This window comes from Dipodomys merriami, unplaced genomic scaffold (genome assembly GCF_024711535.1).
Source record: "Dipodomys merriami isolate MVZ:Mamm:240054 unplaced genomic scaffold, mDipMer1.0.p SCAF_7, whole genome shotgun sequence".
Taxonomy (NCBI): Eukaryota; Metazoa; Chordata; class Mammalia; order Rodentia; family Heteromyidae; genus Dipodomys; species Dipodomys merriami.
In genome coordinates, this window is record NW_027206290.1 from 73,656,187 (window position 1) to 73,674,711 (window position 18,525).

The following is an 18,525-nucleotide window of genomic DNA, read 5'->3' on the forward strand; positions in this document are numbered from 1 at the left end:
AAGATCCCGCCTTGCTTTCCTCCCCTGCCCCAGAGGGGAGAGAGCTCTGGTGAGTAGAAGCACGCAGGGCCTGGGGGCTCTCCTGTCCCTGTTCCTGTTTCCTAGATCCTCTCAACAAGGCGGGCTGGAGTGTCAGCTCTGCTCTCATCTCCCTCCCAGGAATCCTTTGTTTTGCCTTCACTCATTCTAAAGGAAGCTCATGTTCTTAGTTCTTCATGTGTTAGTAGCTTTTATTTTTAGTACTTTCTCCTTCCCTTTCTTTTCCTTTCTTTTCCTTTCCTTTCCTTTCCCTTCCTTCCTTCCTTCCTTCCCTCCCTCCCTCTCTCCTTCTCTCTCTCTCTCTTTCTTTCTTTCCTTCTTTCTTTTTTCTTTCTTTCCTTTCTTTCGGCTTGAACTCAGGGCCTGGTCACTGTCCCTGAGCTTCTTTTGCTCAAGGCTAGTGTTCTACTTCTTGAGCCACAGTGCCATGTCTCCCTTTTTCTGTTTATGTGGTATTGAGGAATCGAACCCAGGGTTTCATGCATGGTAGGCAAACATTCTACCACAAAGCCACATTCCCAGCCCTTCTTTTTCTTTTCTTTCTTTTTTTTTTTTTTTGTTGGTCGTAGGGCTTGAACTCAGAGCCTGGATGCTGTCCCTGAGCTCTTTTGCTCAAGGCTAGTGCTCTACTGCTTTGACCCACAGCACTACTTCTGGTTTTCTGGTGGTTATTTAGACATGAGTGTCTGGCTTTGCACCACAATCCTCAGATCTCAGCCTCCTGAGTAGCTAGGATTCCAGGCATGATTACACCAGCACCCGGCAATAGCTTTTATTTTTACATGGACTTTTTCCAAAAGACATTTTTCCTGCCAGGTACAGAGGCCTGTGTGGTGTCACGGGGAGCGCATGGGCTGGTGGGCTGTGGGGCCTCCAGAGGGCTGGAGGCTCTGTTCACTGGTCAGGTCAACAGCTCCCTCCGGACAGCAGCTTACACTGGACCTCCAAGGCTTCCATAGAAACTGGCCTTTCCTGCCTCAGGCTGTTTGCCCCCCCCCCCCTCCCGGCGTTGGTGGTCCCTTGGGCAGCTGAGCAGCTCTCTCCAGGGCCTCCCGTGGGTTCCCTGGCTCAGCTGAGTGGCCTGGGGCCCAGAAGGCGCCTGGCTGATCTTTGTTCCCATGGGGGGAGGTGTCTTCAAGCTGAGTCTGACCCTGAGCACAGGCAGCCCTTTCCCAGGCCTCAGCCCGTGCAGGGCCCTTGTCTCATTCACAGTTTCACAAGAGATTCTGGGTTGAGGGGCTGGGAATGTGGCTTAGTGGTAGAGTGCTTGCCTAGCAAGCATGAAGCCCTGGGTTCCATTCCTCAGTACCACATACACAGAAAAAGCCAGAAGTGGCGCTGTGGCTCAAGTGGCAGAGCGCTAGCCTTAAGCAAAAGAAGCTCAGGGACAGTGCCCAGGCCCTGAGTTCAAGCCCCAGGACTGGCAAAAAAAGAGATTCTGGGTTGGGCCAGGGCTCCCCCCTGCTTGGCACAGTCAGAGCCTGATGAACCTTTTTTTTTTTTTTTTTGTCTTTTGTCTTTTGTGCTAGTCCTGGGGCTTGAACTCAGGGCTTGGGTGCTGTCCCTGAGCTCTTTTGCTCACAGCTAGCACTCTATCACTTGAGCCACAGTTCTACTTCTGGTTTTCTGGTGGTTAATTGGAAATAAGAGCCTTCCAGACTTTCCTGCTCAGGTTGGCTTTGAACCAGGATCCTCAGATCTCAGCTTTCTGAATAGCTAGGATTACAGGCGTGAGCCGCCAGGCCTGGCCTGATGAACTTTGATGGCCTAGAGGGAGCACTGTAAGGTAATTTCTCTTGGTTCATAGCCTCGAGGCAGCCCCTGAGAAGTGTGTGTTTCCTGCCTTCGCAGATGAGGACGTGGAGACCCAGACAAGGGACGTGACTTGCTCAGGAACACATAGCTGGTTGAAGTGGAGCAAGGTCTCTAGTTCAAGACCCCAAGGCTCCATGTCTGGTGTTGGGGCCTAGTCCCCAGACTGCTTCCCAGATCCTCTGGGGCAGCCTTGTCACCCTCCAGGTGAGGGGATGGCTGCTGAGGTGGGGGGCTGGGAAGAGCCCTGGCTGCCCGCAGTGGGGAGCCCCAGCAGGCCTTGTGAGCCTGGGCAGAGGGAGGTGGCTGAGGATGGCCTGGCGGAGCCTAGAACTGGCTCCCTGTTTCCCCATCTCTCTACTCCAGATTTCTTTCTGGCTCAGGGTGTGCCACTACTGGGACTTTGCTGTCCCAGGCTGGCTTTGAACCACGACACTCAGATCTCAGCCTCCTCAGTAGCTGGTTGTCACTCCAGTCACCTCTCCCTCGGCCTCACTCCTCCCCTCTTTCTGTTGGCTGTCCAACACACTGTGTGCCCTGCCATCTTCTGGACACTGGCAGTACTGCAGTGTGCCAGACAAAGCCTAAGACAATTATCACGGGGAAACTTTTTGGGTGGGGCAGGGTGGGGATAGGAGGTCAATGTGGAGGGGGCACATGTAAACAAGGAAGGGCACAAAGTCAGGAGGACTTAACTCAGTGAAAGGACCCTTCTCAAGGAGGCAACTTTGGGGCTGAGACTTACTAGGTGAAGAAACGCGGGAGGAATTTTCTCAGCCATGGGAGCCATGTGTGTAAAGCCCTGGGGTTAGGGTGAGCACCCAGGCTCTGGGCGCTGTCCTTCAGTTTTTTTGCTCAAAGCCAGTGCTCTATCACTTTAGCCACAGTTGCACTGTTTTGTTTTTTTTTTTTGGTCGTGGGGCCTGGGCGCAGTCCCTCAGCTCTTCTGCTCAAGGCTAGCGCTCTACCACTAGAGCCACAGCGCCACTTCCCATTTTCTAGTGGTTTATAGGAGATAAGAGTCTTAAGGACTTTCCTGCCCAGGCAGGAAACTGTGATCCTCAGATCTCAGCCTCCGGAGTATTTAGGATTATAGTTGTGAGCCATTGGCTCGTGGTTTTTTTTTTTTTTTTTTGTCAGTTGTGGACCTGAAATCTGGGCCTGGGCACTGTCCCTCAGCTCTTCAGCTCAAGGCTAGTGCTCTACCACTTGAGCCACAGCACCACTCTTGGCTTTTTCTGTGTATGTGGTGCTGAGGAATTGAACCCAGGGCCTCATGCATGCAAGGCAAGCACTCTACCACTGAGCCACCTTCCCAGCCCTTTTTTTTTTTTTTTTTGGATAATTAATTAGATATGAGTCTCGTGAGGGGCTGGGAAGGCTTGCTGTCCATTGTCACTTTTAGCACCTTTATCCCCAGTGTTAGATAATTTCAGCCCATTGTGTATTCACTCAACAAGCCAGATGCTTGGTACTAGAGACATACATAGCCCCGTGATGTCCCCCGATTTCTGCTGATGGGGCATTTCTTCTCTGCCTAGCCTTGTTCCAAGCAAGAGCTCTATGGATGCCGGCGGAGTGGTCCCTTTGCAGACGGAGAGACTGAGGCTTTGAGAGGCGTCTCTACTGGATTGGACCTCAGTTTCCTCATCCTCTGAGTAGGTGGGGTACCCTCTGGCCCTGGCCAGCGCCATGGGCAGCAACAAGAGCAAGCCGAAGGAGGGGGGCCAGCGGCGCCGCAGCCTGGAGCCCACCGAGGCCCCAGGTGCCTTCCCAGCCTCGCAGACGCCCAGCAAGCCGGCCTCTGCCGATGGCCTCCGAGGCCCGGCCTCCGCCTTTGCACCCACTGCTGCCACCGCTGAGCCCAAGCTGTTTGGGGGCTTCAACTCCTCGGACACCGTCACCTCCCCGCAGAGGGCAGGGCCGCTGGCCGGTCAGTGTCCGCCTTGCGTGGGCAGGGTGGATGGAGGGGGGCGTTCAGCCACGGGGGACCCGGTCCAGGGCTCCCGCCTGGGAGGAGTTGTTGTGGCCTGGGACCCGAGCAGCGCCAGCGGCACCCCTGTGCCCTGGGCTGGCACCGTAGGGTGCTGTGGCCCTGGTCGGGTGCTGGAGATCAGCTCAGATGCCCAGAGTCCCATGGGCACCTGCGAAGCCTCTGCCATACCTGGTTTCCTGCTAGGGACATGTGTACAAACACGCCCCATGCCCTGTGTGCACATAAACCTGCAGTGAGACCCCTGAACTGTGCACAGGACACACAGCTCACTGACAGACAGACAGACAGATGGTTGCATGCCCTTGGCCAGCCCTGGACCCTGTGGACCCTGTGGACACAGACCCACAGATGTGTCCACATGCCCACAGAAGCACATGCATGCACACATATGCGTGCATGCACACACACATGCATTTGGACAGGGAAGACATGTGCGGCCCTGAGTATGCCCAGACAGCTGCACCTGAGGGAGACGGGACTGTATCCCAGGGCTGCTGGGAGGACTTGGGGTGCCAGGCTGGGGTGCTGGGCACTTGTCAGCAACCCAAGGCCAGTCTTCAGGAGTCCCCTGGGAGTGAAGCCAGGCTGACCCCGCACCTACTTACCTGAGCCCCGCAGGGTCCTCACATGGCCCCACACGGTGCCCACACCCGCTGTTCCTGCCAGTGTCCAGGCTGGGCACTGATGGGGCGAGGGGGGGCGGCGGTAGTCCCTAGTGCCCCCTGACATCCCTGCTCTCCCTGCAGGTGGAGTGACCACCTTCGTGGCTCTCTATGACTATGAGTCACGAACAGAGACTGACCTGTCCTTCAAGAAAGGGGAGCGGCTCCAGATCGTCAACAATACGTGAGTCCCTCTCTGTCCCCCTAGCCCCCGCCCCTCCATGCCACACAGGACCCTGTGGGGGACTTCACGGTGGGAAGTGGTCTCCGGCCTGCTGCTCCCCAGAGCTGCCAGCAGAGGGCAGTGCAGAGCCCGCATTGCCTCCCTGGCCCTGGCCTGCACCGTGGACCTCCCCAACCTTGGGGTCCCCTCTACCCCAAGCACTGGCTTGCTCTCTACAGCCCTTTCAGCCTCTCCTTCTCTCTGCTTCTCTCTCGCTGGCCCTCAGGAGGAAGGTGGACGTCAGGTGTGTAACCCCGCTTCAAGGGGGCCCGGCTGGGGATGCTTGGCTGGGGCTTGGGAACTGCTGTCTGCACGCCTACCTGTGTTCCCGCCTGTGCTCTCTGGCGCCCTCTGCTGTTGCTGTCCCTACCCCACACTTCCCTGGCTTATACCTCTCCTCGCCTCTCCTGCTAGTTTGACCAGGTCCCTGCCTGACTGGGAGGGTTCCCCATTGCCTCCCACCTCCTCCTGGCCCTCCCTCTGATCTGTCAGCACACACTGAGCACCAGCTGCATGCAGGGACCGTGCCGGGTGCAGAAGGCTCTGGCTGTGGCGAGGAGCCTCCTCCACGGCAGGCTGTGGCTGTGGTCTGGCCCAGGGTCTCTACTGTGTGCCCCTCTCTGGTGGTGAGCACAGGCCAGGAAGGGAGACAGGGCCTCCAGGGAAGGCAGGGTGGAGGAGAGGACGTGAGCCGCCCTCGGCCAGGGTAACCAGTAGAGGCACAAGTGCCTCAGGGTGCAGAGGGCCGGAAGCAGCTGGAAGTGGAGTGGCATAAGGCCCGCCCCACATGGAGTCTCGCCGTTAGGTCCCGCCTCCCTTCCGGAACTCCCACGTGCTGCTCCCTCTGCCTGCGCTGATGCTTCTCCCTTCTGCCTGATGAACTCCTATTCATCCCGCAAGATCCAGCAAAGGACTGCCTTCTCTGCCAGGCAAAAGGGATGCGAGGTGCCCGGCGCCTCCTAGTTGCTCTTTTCAGTGACACGACTGGGCAGTAGTGATGGGGCAGGACTGTCTCTTTTATACAAATGAGGAAACTGAGGCTCAGAGTCGTGAAGGCCTTGTCCAGGGTCACATAGCTGCCCAGAACTTGGGCAGTGGTTCTCCCTCCCCCCCCCGCTCCCCTCGGGGGTCCCCAGCCCCCTGTGGTTCTCCCCACCCCCCGCTCCCCTCGGGGGTCCCCAGCCCCCTTCCCCACTCTGATGTGTCGTCTTGCGTGTGTCTCTGTTCTCTTGTCGCCAGCCGTCTGCATCTGTGTTGCTTCAGGGAGCGGCTCTGCTCTCTGGCCGCCTCGTTGGCTCACCTTGTGTTTCTGGGTGTGAGTCACAGGTCACACGATTTCAGCTCCGAGAAGCGGGGCTTTTATTTGCCGCATTTCACAGATGAGGAAACTGAGGCCTGAGAGGTGAAGTGACTTACCCGAGGTCACACAGCTGGTAGCCGCAGAGCTGGGCAGAGGCGTGCTCTCCAGCCCATGGGCCGTGGCAGGGGGTGTGTGTGGGGAATCCTTTCCCTTTCGGGGTGGTTCTGGGAGCTGGGTGTGATGGGGTCTCATTGATGGGGGCCGCTGTAAGCCGTGACTCCCGTCTCAGTGCTCACCCACTGCTTGGCCAGCAGCTAGGTGGAGCAAGTCGTGGCATTGTCGGGAGAGGAGAGATTTGGGGTGTGGGCCTAGTGAAGATGGACACCCAAATCAGAGGGGCTCAGATACCCCCTCCTGCTAGGATCTCTGTGTGCCCTGCTGGGGTGCCCCGCCGGGCCCATGGCTGCCAAGCCTCCACCTGCCCCAGCCACACCCTCTGAATGAGTCTGGGGTGGGGCTGGGGTGGATTGGGCTGGTGTCTCGCAGCCTGGAGACCCTGCTGCTTGGATCTCGGTGCCATGGGGCCCTGGGTCCGAGGAGGCCCCACTGTCCCAAGCCGCTGACCTGGGTCCCCCGGAACTTGGCTCCCACCCAGACTGCAGCCGTCTCTTTGGGGAACCCTCGGCTGGCCTCTGAGTCCAGGCCCAGGCACGCTGGGAGCCGGGAGCCTCCAGGCAACTGTCTTCCTTGTGACTGGAGTCTGTTTTGTAGTTTTGGGCAAGTCCTTGCGTCTCTCCATGCCTCAGTTTCCCCAACTGCACAAAGAAAGTGCTGGTCTGTTCTAGTCTGGGTGTCCTCAGTGGATCTTTCTACGTCTCTAAGCGGTCCCCTGTACGGGCTGAGGCCTGGCCTTCCTCCAGGAGTCCAATGGGGTGGAAAGGTGTGGCTTTCCCCAATGGGACCACAAAGGGAGGCCGGTGGAGGTTGGGGTGTGGAGGCTGGCCTCGCTCCTGAGATGGACTCTGCTCCCCTCGCCTGGAGCTCCCATGTGTGTCTGACCCATGTAGCCCAGTGGTACCCCCCTTTTATCTCATTCCATCTTGAGAGCATCTGGCCCTTCTGGCCTTCCTTACTCTTGCCAACCCCAGGAAACCACACCACAGCCGCAAGGAGCTACCTTCCTCCTCAGCCTCCTTCCTGAGCCTCCTTCAGACCTGCGAATCTAGGGCTGTGTGACCTTGAGCAGAGCCCTTGGCTTCTCTGGCCTCAGTCTTCCCATCTGTACTAGGGTTGTAGGAGGGGCTGGACCCTGGGCCCCCCTTCCCTCCCCTCCCTTCCCTGTGCCCTCCCTGTGCCCCACGGTTGCTTTGGATGCGAGGCGGCTGGGTGCCCCTGGCTCTTGCTCTCCCCCCCAGCTCCTACTCCTGCCTCTCACCGCCCCCCTCTCTGCCTCTTCTCTCCCCGGGCCTCTCGCTTGCTCCTCCCTCCTCTGTGTCTCTGGACCCCCGCTCCAGTCAGACCTGGTTCACATTCAGATGGCTGCAAAGGTACTTCCACCCTCTCCTCCCTTCCCTCCCTCTCTCTATCCCTCCCTCTGCCCTCCCAGGCCCAGGGACCTAGACTGTGCACTGGGAGTCTCCCCCACCCCACCTCTGCTCTTCCCCTTTGCCCCTCCGCAAGGGGCAGTTAATGGGCTCTTCACCCCCCCCTCCACGTGAACTGCTGTGTGACTTTGGGCAAGTCCCAGCCCCTTCTGGCCTCAGTTTCCCCCGGGGTTTGGGGGTAGGCTGCAGGAAGAGGACCTTTAGGACCTTGCTCTGTGTGTAGGGCTGGGCCTGGCCTGTTACCAGAACCCGCGAGGGCCATCCTCATCCCCACTTGGGTCTCGTGGCCCCCAAGCTAGGGCTTTGGGGTCTGGGCTTGGGGGGCTTTGAAGGTCTCCTTGGACATCACTTGGTAGGATTTTCCGTCTGTGACTGCCTTGCTTGCCTGTCGAGATGGGGAGCTTCCCCCTCGTAGGCAGCCCTCAGCATCTGGGGGTGCTTCTGGACCCTCCCCTGGCAGAGCGTACTCCATCCTGGACTGGGGCCATCTGGGCCAGGGAGGGGAGCTGGCCGGACCCGGCCCACCTGCTCTGCTGGCCGCCAGGGCCTCTCAGGGCCTCCCTGGGCTGTGGACTCAGTGCAGCACCGGGGAAGATGGGTGAGCCCTTGGGCTTGCTTGGTGACAGTCTCTCCCCACCCCCCACCCACTTGTTTTTTTCTTTTGGCTTCTTTCTGGCCCTGCACAGAGAGGGAGACTGGTGGCTGGCCCACTCGCTCAGCACGGGACAGACCGGCTACATCCCCAGCAACTATGTGGCGCCCTCAGACTCCATCCAAGCTGAAGAGTGAGTGCTCTTCCTGGCCACTGCTGCTGCTGGCTCAGTGTCCCTCCTGGGTTGGAGTGGGAGGTTTGGCCTCCCAGAGGCCCAGCCTCATCCCAGAAGCTTGGCCCCAGTGCCACCCCGTCTCTTCCACCCCAGGTGGTACTTCGGCAAGATTACCAGACGGGAGTCAGAGCGGTTACTGCTGAACACAGAGAACCCAAGAGGGACCTTCCTGGTGAGAGAAAGTGAGACCACGAAAGGTATGAGCACTTACGTGGGCCAGGCAAAGCTGAGTTGGGCAGGTTGCTGGCACTGGGTATTGCAGAGTGAATAGGAGTTTGGTATGTGGTGTGGCGTAGGAAGAGCCCTCTAGGTGGCGGGAGCAGCAGGATCAGTCAAGGAGGGGATGGGGGTGGCTGAGAATGGTGAGAGGTGAGGGAAAGATGGGGTGTAGCCTCCCGGGCCTCAGGAGCTCCCATGGGGAAGGGGCACAAGTTGTCAGGTCTGTGTATCACACAGCAAGATCTGTTCCCAGACTGGCGCCGCAGCCATGAGCCCCTTCCCCTTCCCTACTCCAGGGGCCTCCGCGGCTGGCTGCGCAGGGGGTGGGCCTGACCTTGTCCTTCCGCCATAGTCTGGCCTTCTGGTCACACCATCCCCCCCATCACCATGGCAACTGAGCTGGGCTGCTTCCTGTGGGCCTGGGGCTCAGCAGGAGATGGAAAAGCGGAGCCTTTCCCCCTCCATCCGCTCCCCTCCCCCTCCCCCGGCCTCGTGGGGGGTCGGGGACTGTGTGAGGAAATGGAGCTTGGTGGTAGGGGGGTCTGGGGAGGTGTGCCTGTGTAAGTGTGCATGGGTGTGCGCATGTGTGCACACGGGGTCAGGGCTGGCTTGGGCTTCAGGCGTGTGGTTTCTGGGCCACACATGACCTGAGCTATTTGCAGAAAACCGGGGCTTTCCAGGGTGCGCCTGAGCTACTTGGGGGGTGTCCCATGCTGCTTGACCTGCTGGGGGACCCAAGGCCTTCTCGGGGACCTTGGCTTCCCCATCTGTACGTTGTCAACCACCACCTCTAGCTCAGGAGGCCAGCAGGAGTTCCAGAGGCCTTCCAGGCCTGCGTCTTCCCACTTCTCTGGCACCCCCGGGACTCAGCCTCGCTCCCTGATGCCTCCCTGGCTGTCCCCGGGGACTGACTCACCCACCGAGGCTCCCAGCCAGGCCTAGCACTGCCAGCAGGACGAACCTTTGGCTAGAAACTTTCCCCCAGCCTCAGGGAGGAAGGAGAGGCCACACACAGCTGTGTGGTCTCCTGCCAGACTTCCACAGCCTCAGCTCGCCCAGTCTTCCAGCCGGGCTGGAAGGGGCTGGCGGGGACATAGACTGTGGTCAGCCCTGGAGAGGGGACAGTGAGGCTGTGCGCTGCCCTGGTAGCTGGGGTCTCATGAGAATCTCCACCCTGTGGAGGGAGAGATGGGCCCAGACAGGGCAAGCAACTTGTCACAGTCACACAATAGAGATGCACATGCACGGCCAGGCTTCCCAGACCTTCTAAGGGTCATGAGTTTGTGGTGGGCCGAGCACCCGTGGTTCAAGTCTATTATCCTGGTTCCGCAGGAGACTGAGACCTGAGGATCACAGTTCAGAGCCAGCGGGGGCAGGAGAGTCCACAAGACTCTTATCTCCAATTAGCCACCCCAAAAAAAAAAGAGAGAGAGAGAGAGAGAGAGAGCTAGAAGTGGAGCTGTGGCTCAAAGTGGTAGAGCGCTAGCCTTGAGCAAAAAAAGCTAAGGGACAGCGCCTGGGCCCTGAGTTCAAATCCTGTACCAGCACAGAAAAAAAGCAAAAGTAAAAGAAGATAAGTTTGTGGTGGGACTGTGCAGAGAGAGCTAACAAATAGAACTAATAGGAAGGGATTGGTGGGACCAGGGCTGGTCACCCCGGGCAGCCCCGACTGATGGGCACCGTCCCGTGTCCTGGCCCCTCCCCACAGGAGCCTACTGCCTCTCAGTGTCTGACTTCGACAACGCCAAGGGCCTCAATGTGAAGCATTACAAGATCCGCAAGCTGGACAGCGGCGGCTTCTACATCACCTCCCGCACCCAGTTCAACAGCCTGCAGCAGCTGGTGGCCTACTACTCCAGTGAGCCGGGCTGGGGCTGGGGGCTCCCCTGCTGCCCGTCCTCTTCCTCCCCTTCCCCCCTTTCCTCCGTCCACCCCTCCCTCTCCCCCTGTGGCCTCCCTCCCCCCCTCCTTCCCCTCCCTTTCCCCCCTGCCTGGTGAGGAGGGGGCTTCCTGCAAGAGCTGGAAGGGAGGGGGAAGCGGGCTCCTTCCATTGTTTCTGCATGCTAAGACCGGTCTGAACTGGTTACTGGGAGAGGAGGAGGGGGCTGCGGGCTGCAGCCGGGAGGGAGAAAGGAGAGGAGAGGAGAAAGAGGGGTGAGTGCAGTAGAGAGCCGTGAGCTCTGGGTGCTGTGGGTGGGGTGTGGGCACGGGTGTGTCCCCCGGTCACCTTCTGTGTGTCTGGGGCCTGCAGGGGCCCGCCTCAAACGCATCCCTCAACCGTCCCTAGTGCCTAGGCCCCGATCATGCCTTCAGGGCTGCCTTGAGTCAAGATGAAGACCCCAGCCCCCCCTGCTCCTTCCCTTCCCCTTCTCTCCCCTTCTTTGCAGCTCTCCCAGCACCTGCACCTTCCAGCAGCTTCTCCAGACAGCCGCCCATGTTAGCTGTAGCCTTTAGGCTATGTACTCTGCCAGGGGTACCCTCCCAGTGACCCCCTCTGCAGACCCAGTCGCTGCTCCTTCTGGGAAGCCTTGCAGGCCTCCGCACCTCCCTCCTCCCCGGCCCTCAGCACACGCAGCTCCCCACACATGGCTGTGAACGTTTAGGGCCCACATCATTCCCTACTGTGTCCCTGGCATGCTAGAACTCTGAATGAATGAATGAAGCAAGTCAGTGTACTTGGCACAGTTGACCAGCTTTGGGGTGGGGTGGTGGTGTGTGCAGTTGTTGATACTTTTCAGTGGGGACACCCTATGGGTCCCTGGAGCCTTGGGGCCTACACACACTGGGGGGGGGCGGGGACCCCCTGAGGGGACTCCTGCCTGAACTCCTCTTGCTTCCTTGTTGCCAGAGCATGCCGACGGCCTGTGCCACCGGCTCACCACCGTGTGCCCCACATCCAAGCCGCAGACCCAGGGCCTGGCCAAGGATGCCTGGGAGATCCCCCGAGAGTCCCTGCGGCTGGAGGTCAAGCTGGGCCAGGGCTGCTTCGGGGAGGTGTGGATGGGTAAGCAACCAGACCCTGGCTTCCTTGGCAGCCCAGCGCTCCCGTGCTCACGTACTCATTTTACTTCACGGATGTTGATTGTTCAGAGCCGCCGGTGTCACCTGGCATTGTCACACATGCTTGTAATGCCCTTGGGTCACATTCACCCCCTCTAACCCTCCCGGGGGGGCTGCTCTTTCCCTGGGGTACAGCCCCCCAAGTGCTCAACTGAGCTCCTTTGACTCCTGGGAGCCTGAGCACCAGTCCACCAACAGCTGCTCAGTGCAGGCTTTAATCTCTTCGACTGCAACCTGGGCAGGCGGAACTGGCCAGTGCCAGTGCCGGGGGGGGGGGGGGGTCCTGGGCAACTTCCTGTCTAGCTCTGGAGGCGTGGGGAAGTGGTTCTTGACAATGAGCTCCGTGTAGCCCAACACATCCCAGGCCCCTCCACGGCCAGCTGCCTCCTGCTGCCTCCGGAGTGGCAGATGGGGTTAGAGGTCGCCTCAGTATCCCCTAGGTATTCCTTCTCTGTCATCTGCCCTGCTGTCCAGAGAGGGGCTGCAGAATGGCGGGGGAAGGTAGGGCTGGGAGGATCATGGGGACAAAGCCTGGAGGCTGAAGGCCAAGCCTGAGGAAGGGAGGCCCGGCTGTGGGCGGGAGGAAGGGGAGAGGGCGAGGCTGGCCAGGGGCAGCCTCAGCTCAGCTTTGGATCCAGGGCCGGCCACCTGGTCCTCGGGTCCATTTTGCAGATGGGCATGTGGAGGTTGGGAAGGAGCACCAGCCTTGGCTGGGCCTGCTCTGCCAGTGGCGCGGGGAGCTGGGCACTCGGCATGGCAGGTCCTGGGCTCCGTGGGGCCTCTGGTGAGGTAGCTGGTATTCCTCCCCTACACAGGGACCTGGAATGGCACCACCAGGGTAGCCATCAAAACCCTCAAGCCGGGCACCATGTCTCCAGAGGCCTTCCTGCAGGAGGCGCAAGTCATGAAGAAACTGAGGCACGAGAAGTTGGTGCAGCTGTATGCCGTGGTGTCAGAGGAACCCATCTACATTGTCACGGAGTACATGAGCAAGGGTGAGGCCTGGTGCCATCGGGACTCAAGCAGGGGAGGCTGAGGGCCAGCTCTGGGCCCCTCCTGGAACCCAGGCCAGCCGGTATGGCCATGGACGTGACGCTGGGACCATCCCCTGGGGATTGCCTTCCCCTTTCCGCTTGTGCCATTGATTTTCCCCTAAGCCCTTTCTGGCTTGACCTTGACTTACTTTTTTTGTGTTTCTTTGAGACAGGGTCTCAGCATATCATCCAGGCTGCTCTCAAACATCCTGGGGCTCAGGTTATTCCCAAATTCGAGATCCTCCCGCCTCAGCCTCCTGAGTGCTTAAGTTTTAAATTAATTACTTTTCAAAATAAGAAATGTAAGGGCTGGGAAGGTGGCTCAGTGGTAGAGCGCTTGTCTTGCATGCATGAGGCCCTGGGTTCGATTCCTCAGCATCACATAAGCAGAAAAAGCTGGAAGGGGTGCTGTGGCTCAAGTGGTAGAGCGCTAGCCTTGATCTGAAGAGCTGAGGGACAGCGCCCAGGCCCAGAGTTCAGGCCCCATGACCGACCAAAAAAAAAAAGAGAAAAAAGAAAAAAATGTACTCGTTACCCGACTTAGGAAACTCGTTACCTCTATATATCACCTTAATAACACAAATAAAAGCTAGTTGCCAGTGGCCCACACCTGTAATTCTACCTACCAGGAGGCTGAGATCTGAGGATCATGGTTTGACACCAGTTCAGGCAGAAAAGTCATGAGACTTTTATTTCCAGTTAACCACCAGAAAACCAGAAGTGGCACTGTGGCTCAAAGAACACTAGCCGTGAATGAAAAAGCTTGGGGACAGCGCCCAGGCCCCAAGTTCCAGCCCCATGACCAAAAAACAAACAACAACAACAAAACCCCAAAATACCACTTAATTAAAAATGCTTCTATCCCCATTTTTTTTGTGGCTTTACTGGGGCTGGAACTGAAGGCTAAAAGTGCTCTCTCACTTGAGCCACACTCCCAGATCTTTGCTTCTTAGTTTTTCAGATAGGTCTGAAAATCTGATTTTACTGGGGCCCAGCCTCTAATTTTAAACCTCCTACCTCTACTTCTTGAGTAGCTGGGATTGCAGGTATGTGTCACTCTGCCTGCTCCAATATACACCTATTGAATTGTCCAGTTGAGTGAGTTTTAGGCAGTTTCTATGTGTCACCACCTCTAGGGTGTCTGTCCTGTGACACGGTGGATAGGTTTCTCTGGAAATTCCCTGTACGTGATCTTAGTTTAGCTATGTGTGTCAGTGGTTTGTGCCTTATGTTGCTGAAGTGGGTTTGGTGGGGTTCAGGCCCTGAGGCTGGCCTGGTCCTCTTGAGGCCCTGTGGGGGGGTGGGGGGGCCGCCTCCCACTTGCCTTGATGAATGCAGAGCGAGGCTTGGTTCTGAGGCGGGCTTGGTGGAGCAAGCCCATTCTGCTTCCCAAGCAGGGGGGTGCGGGCCGAGACTGGAGCTGGGTCTCTCTTTGCCCAGGGAGTTTGCTGGACTTCCTCAAGGGGGAAACGGGCAAGTACCTGCGGCTTCCTCAGTTGGTGGACATGGCTGCTCAGGTGAGTCTCCCCTCCCACCTCCTCACCTGCGGGGTTCCAGCCTCTGGAGCACCCCCCCCCCCCAGGAGGCCTGCCTGAATTGCTCTGCATGGATTATCAAACCAGTTAGAGGGGCTGTGGGAGATGGACAGAGGCGCCAGGACTCACTGAGTGGCTCTGGGAGACTGCAGGCTTTATTTTTTTTTCCCCTCTATAAAGGTCATTTAGTCACTCCACAATCTTGTGTTACGGCCTGCTACAGGCAGTGCCAAGATCGTGTTCTCCCCCTTTGCTCTTGAGTGGCCCCAGGGCGTGGACTGCAGGCAGGGCGCGCTGCACCTGCGCGCTGCCGCACAGCTGGGCCTGGGGCCCGTGCTGCCCGCCTCCCTTGCTGCTCCCTCCTCGTCCTTTCCCTCTCCCTGCACCCTGGGTTGTGCATTGGTGGCATTTGGGTTGAGCTGAGGTGTGGCAAGGGCGGGGTGTGTGGCTACATCTTCACCCAGGGACCCATAGCTGTGGCCCCTGAGCTGGCACCCTGGGGGGGTGGGTCTCCCTGCAGATCGCCTCGGGCATGGCATACGTGGAGCGGATGAACTACGTCCACCGGGACCTCCGCGCGGCCAACATCCTAGTCGGGGAGAACTTGGTGTGCAAGGTGGCGGACTTTGGGCTGGCTCGCCTCATTGAGGACAACGAATACACGGCCCGGCAAGGTGGGGACAGGGTCGGGGGGGGGGGGGGTCGGCGGCTGGGGTGGGCACCACTCCTGGGTCTCCCCATCTGCCCGATGGCAGGCAGGGCACCGTGACACTGACAGCGCCCCGGCCTTCCCCGTGCCCGCAGGTGCCAAGTTCCCCATCAAGTGGACAGCGCCCGAAGCAGCCCTCTACGGCCGCTTCACCATCAAGTCGGACGTGTGGTCCTTCGGGATCCTCCTGACGGAGCTCACCACCAAGGGACGGGTGCCCTACCCTGGTGAGGAAGCTCCCCGAGCCCCTGTGCGGAGCCTCAGTTTCCCTATCTGGGCGCCCCCTCTGGTCCAGGGAGGACGTAGGGTGGCTCTACTTGGCACGGCGCCCTCTCGTCCCCCTCTGCCCCTCCCCGTCTCCCGTCTGCGGCCAGCTCCTCATGCCCCCTTCTGTCCTCAGGGATGGTGAACCGGGAGGTGCTGGACCAGGTGGAGAGGGGCTACCGCATGCCCTGCCCGCCCGAGTGCCCCGAGTCCCTGCACGACCTCATGTGCCAGTGCTGGCGGAAGGAGCCGGAGGAGCGGCCCACCTTCGAGTACCTGCAGGCCTTCCTGGAGGACTACTTCACGTCCACCGAGCCGCAGTACCAGCCCGGGGAGAACCTATAGGCAAAGGCGCCCCCATGACTGCACGTGGCCTCCCTCGGCTTGGCTGGTCTGGGCTCCCGGTGGGTCTCGGAGGTGGGGCCTGGCCGCCCTCTGCCCGCCCACTGTTGGCCCTTCCCGGGAGGGCTGAATTCACCGCCGAGGCCAAGGCCTCTGGCGTGGGGGACAGGGAAGAGCTTCTGGACCCGGGGCAGCCCAAGAAGACGGACCGAGGCCAGCACCATGACCACCATCTCAGCGTCTGCTCCGGCCACACACCTGCTCCCTGCCATCCCTCCGAGTCCGCCCCTCTCTGGAGGAGGAACTGGGAAGAAGGGCTGGGCCGGGATGCCCTTTTCCAGACGGACCCTAGCGCCCGCCTGCTCCTTCCCCACTCCCTCCACCCCACGGCTGTCTCAAGAGCCTTTCCAAAGAGGAGCGATGGCCCCAGCCCTCAGTCAGCTCGCCTGCAGCCTCCCGCCTTCCAGGGCTGAGATGTCTGTGAGTGGAGCTCCTGGGTCTAGAACCTTCTCCTAGGCTGGGCAGCCCATGGCCCAGTGGGATTTGGTGATGGGGGATGGGATGAGCACTGCCCCAAATCCTACCTGTCACCCCAGGGACCCTTGGAAATGGTCAGTTCCTTGCCCCCATTTTGCCCATAGGGAAACTGGGTGTAGAGGAGGTATGTCACTTGCCCGGGGCACAGAAGAGTTAGGGTCGTGGGACCGGCGGCCGGTGCTCCCTCTGTCGTCCTCAGGAATTGTTCTCAGAGGCATTGTGGACGGATGGACGGGGACAGCCCAGGGGACAGGGTCTAGAGGTGGATTGGGTAGCAGAGTCCTATTATAGTTGCCGTTTTGCGAGTCTGTCTGTCCATTGTTGGGAAGAGAATGGAGGCAGGTGTGAGGCTGAGCCAGGAGTAGAGGAAGGAGATGGTGGTTCAAGGAAGCAGCTTCAGTCAGAATGTGGCCAGGGTTTGATCTTTGGAACCAGCTGGACACAAAGGGGAGGGAGCTCCCAGGCTCTGGAAGCAATCAAGTGGAGGCAGAAGAACATGGAGGCTGGGAGGCCCTGTCCCTGGCCTCTGCAGGGAACCCCAGGTCCTCCTTTTCTATTTGTCCTGAGCATTTCTACTCCGGGCCCCTGCGCTCCTCCCCAGGCTGGCATTTATAACTCATAGCTGTGGAGAGGAGTGTCTTGGCTGTGTGACCGTGTGCAGCCCTGCTCCCTCTCTGAGCTGCCAGGTGTGCAGGCCTGTGTGTGGCCCTGGCCTCTGTACCAGCTCAGTTCCTGTCCAGACCCAGCGGCTGGGCAATCGCGTGGAGCCCAGCCCCGGGGACAGCAGGGACAGCAGTTTGGATCCTCGTGTTGCTGTCTAGCCTTAGGGGCATGGTGTGGCGCTCTTTCTCCTGGGCCTGTCTGTCTCTGTACACAATGGGCAGCTGCCCATGGTGACACCTGCCAAGGGCCCCTGTGGTGTCTGTGTGTGTGCATCTGTGTGTCTCCATGTGCGTCCGTATTTAACATGTACAAAATGCCTCTTCTCTGTCCCTAGTGGTGCCCATTTCACCCACTGTCCTGTCACAGCAATAACATTCCTTCTGTGGGGCTTCTCAGCCCGCCGGGCCCCCATGGTGACGTCCGAAGGCCACGGGGCTGGCTGATGAAATGCCACCTTTTCCTCCCATTCCTGTCTCCTCCTCCCATCTGCCCGTCACCTCTGAGCTCGGTCACCCGCGTGTCCCCCACCCCCGCCCAGCTGCCCAGGGCCCTTTGTATGAGGTGTCCTAATCCTGTCTTCTTTTTTTTAAACAGTGTTTTGTAGATTTCAGATGACTATGCAGAGGCCCCAGGGACCCCTGCCCCCTCCCCAGCTGTGGGCGGGCTTAGCGATGCCGCATTCCAAGGCCCAGGCTTGGGGAAAAGGGGGGGGGTGTCCAGAATTGGTTGTAAATACTTTGCATATTGTCTGATTAAACACAAACAGACCTCAAGAGTTTGACTGGTGATTTATTGAGCGTGTGTGTGTGTGTGTGTGTGTGTGTGTGTGTGTGTCTGTGTGTGTGTGTGTCTGTGTGTCTGTGTGTTAGGGGAGTTAGAAGCCAGATGTGAGAATGGTCTGTGGTGGGGAGCCTTGGGCTGGGCTGCCCTGGTAGCTGGCAGGGTTGGGGTGGGGGCTGACAGGGCTCTGATTAGAGATAGCCATGGCTGGCTGTGGCCGTGTGTGCACATCTGCCGCTGTGTTGGGGGATCACATCTGGGGAGAAGCACCAGACCATGCCTGAGGTCCCCCAAAGCTTGGGAAGCTCAGGATTCAAATGGTCACCTACAGAAGCTGCCAGACCTGAGTAGAGAGTGTTGCTGCTGTGGCCATGGAAGATCTGTGGGAGGCGCCGGGCGGTGTGTATAAACCTGTGTTTCCAGGTTTATAAGGCTGCCGGGGCACAGGAGAGAGCCAGGAGGAAAGCCCACGGCCTCACCCTCCTTTTCCCCCACCGAAGGGCACAGCCGGGATAGGGGGCTGACATTATCCATGCGAATGCCCACCCAGGTGAGACCCCACCGCACAGAAGATCTGAGGCAGACACTGGGTGCTCCAGCCCCCCTCCTTCCCAGCCCCCGCGGCCCGGCGCTGGGGGCCGGAGCTGCGTGTATATGTGGCTGTGGTAGGTTTGCTCTGGCTCCTCGTGCACAATGCATCTATTTCCCCATCACACGTCCAGGGGGCGTGAGTGCCCCTTGGGCCTTGTGAGCTCAGCTCATCCCCTGCAGCCAGCTGCTCCCAGCCGGGCCCTCCTGTGTCCAGGATGATGACATTACAGGCAAGAGCCCGCAGTTCAGCTGGCTGGTGGGGCCAGCCCCATGCCCCCGGCCCTGCAGGCTGGGAGAGGCTTCTCAGTGACCTGCGTGTGCTGAGGTG

At 59.3% G+C, this 18,525-nt stretch overlaps 1 protein-coding gene across 4 annotated transcripts in view; it reads left to right on the top strand.

The window, feature by feature from the left end:
- The window catches only part of Src (SRC proto-oncogene, non-receptor tyrosine kinase), a 40,095-nt gene extending 22,496 nt beyond the window's left edge, over positions 1-17,599 (top strand). Inside the window, exons 4-17 of one of the 4 annotated variants that reach the window (XM_070007273.1) lie at positions 1,891-2,058; positions 3,393-3,784; positions 4,594-4,693; positions 4,959-4,976; positions 7,547-7,579; positions 8,323-8,421; positions 8,557-8,660; positions 10,391-10,540; positions 11,531-11,686; positions 12,558-12,737; positions 14,217-14,293; positions 14,832-14,985; positions 15,116-15,247; positions 15,421-17,599. In XM_070007273.1, the coding sequence (XP_069863374.1) occupies positions 3,544-3,784; positions 4,594-4,693; positions 4,959-4,976; positions 7,547-7,579; positions 8,323-8,421; positions 8,557-8,660; positions 10,391-10,540; positions 11,531-11,686; positions 12,558-12,737; positions 14,217-14,293; positions 14,832-14,985; positions 15,116-15,247; positions 15,421-15,629 (1,653 nt within the window). In that variant the 5' untranslated portion in view covers positions 1,891-2,058; positions 3,393-3,543 and the 3' untranslated portion in view covers positions 15,630-17,599. The remainder of the gene's footprint in view (positions 1-1,890; positions 2,059-3,392; positions 3,785-4,593; positions 4,694-4,958; positions 4,977-7,546; positions 7,580-8,322; positions 8,422-8,556; positions 8,661-10,390; positions 10,541-11,530; positions 11,687-12,557; positions 12,738-14,216; positions 14,294-14,831; positions 14,986-15,115; positions 15,248-15,420) is intronic. The other 3 variants (XM_070007272.1, XM_070007274.1, XM_070007275.1) reach the window with 3 other exon arrangements.
- The last annotated feature ends 926 nt before the right edge of the window (positions 17,600-18,525 follow it).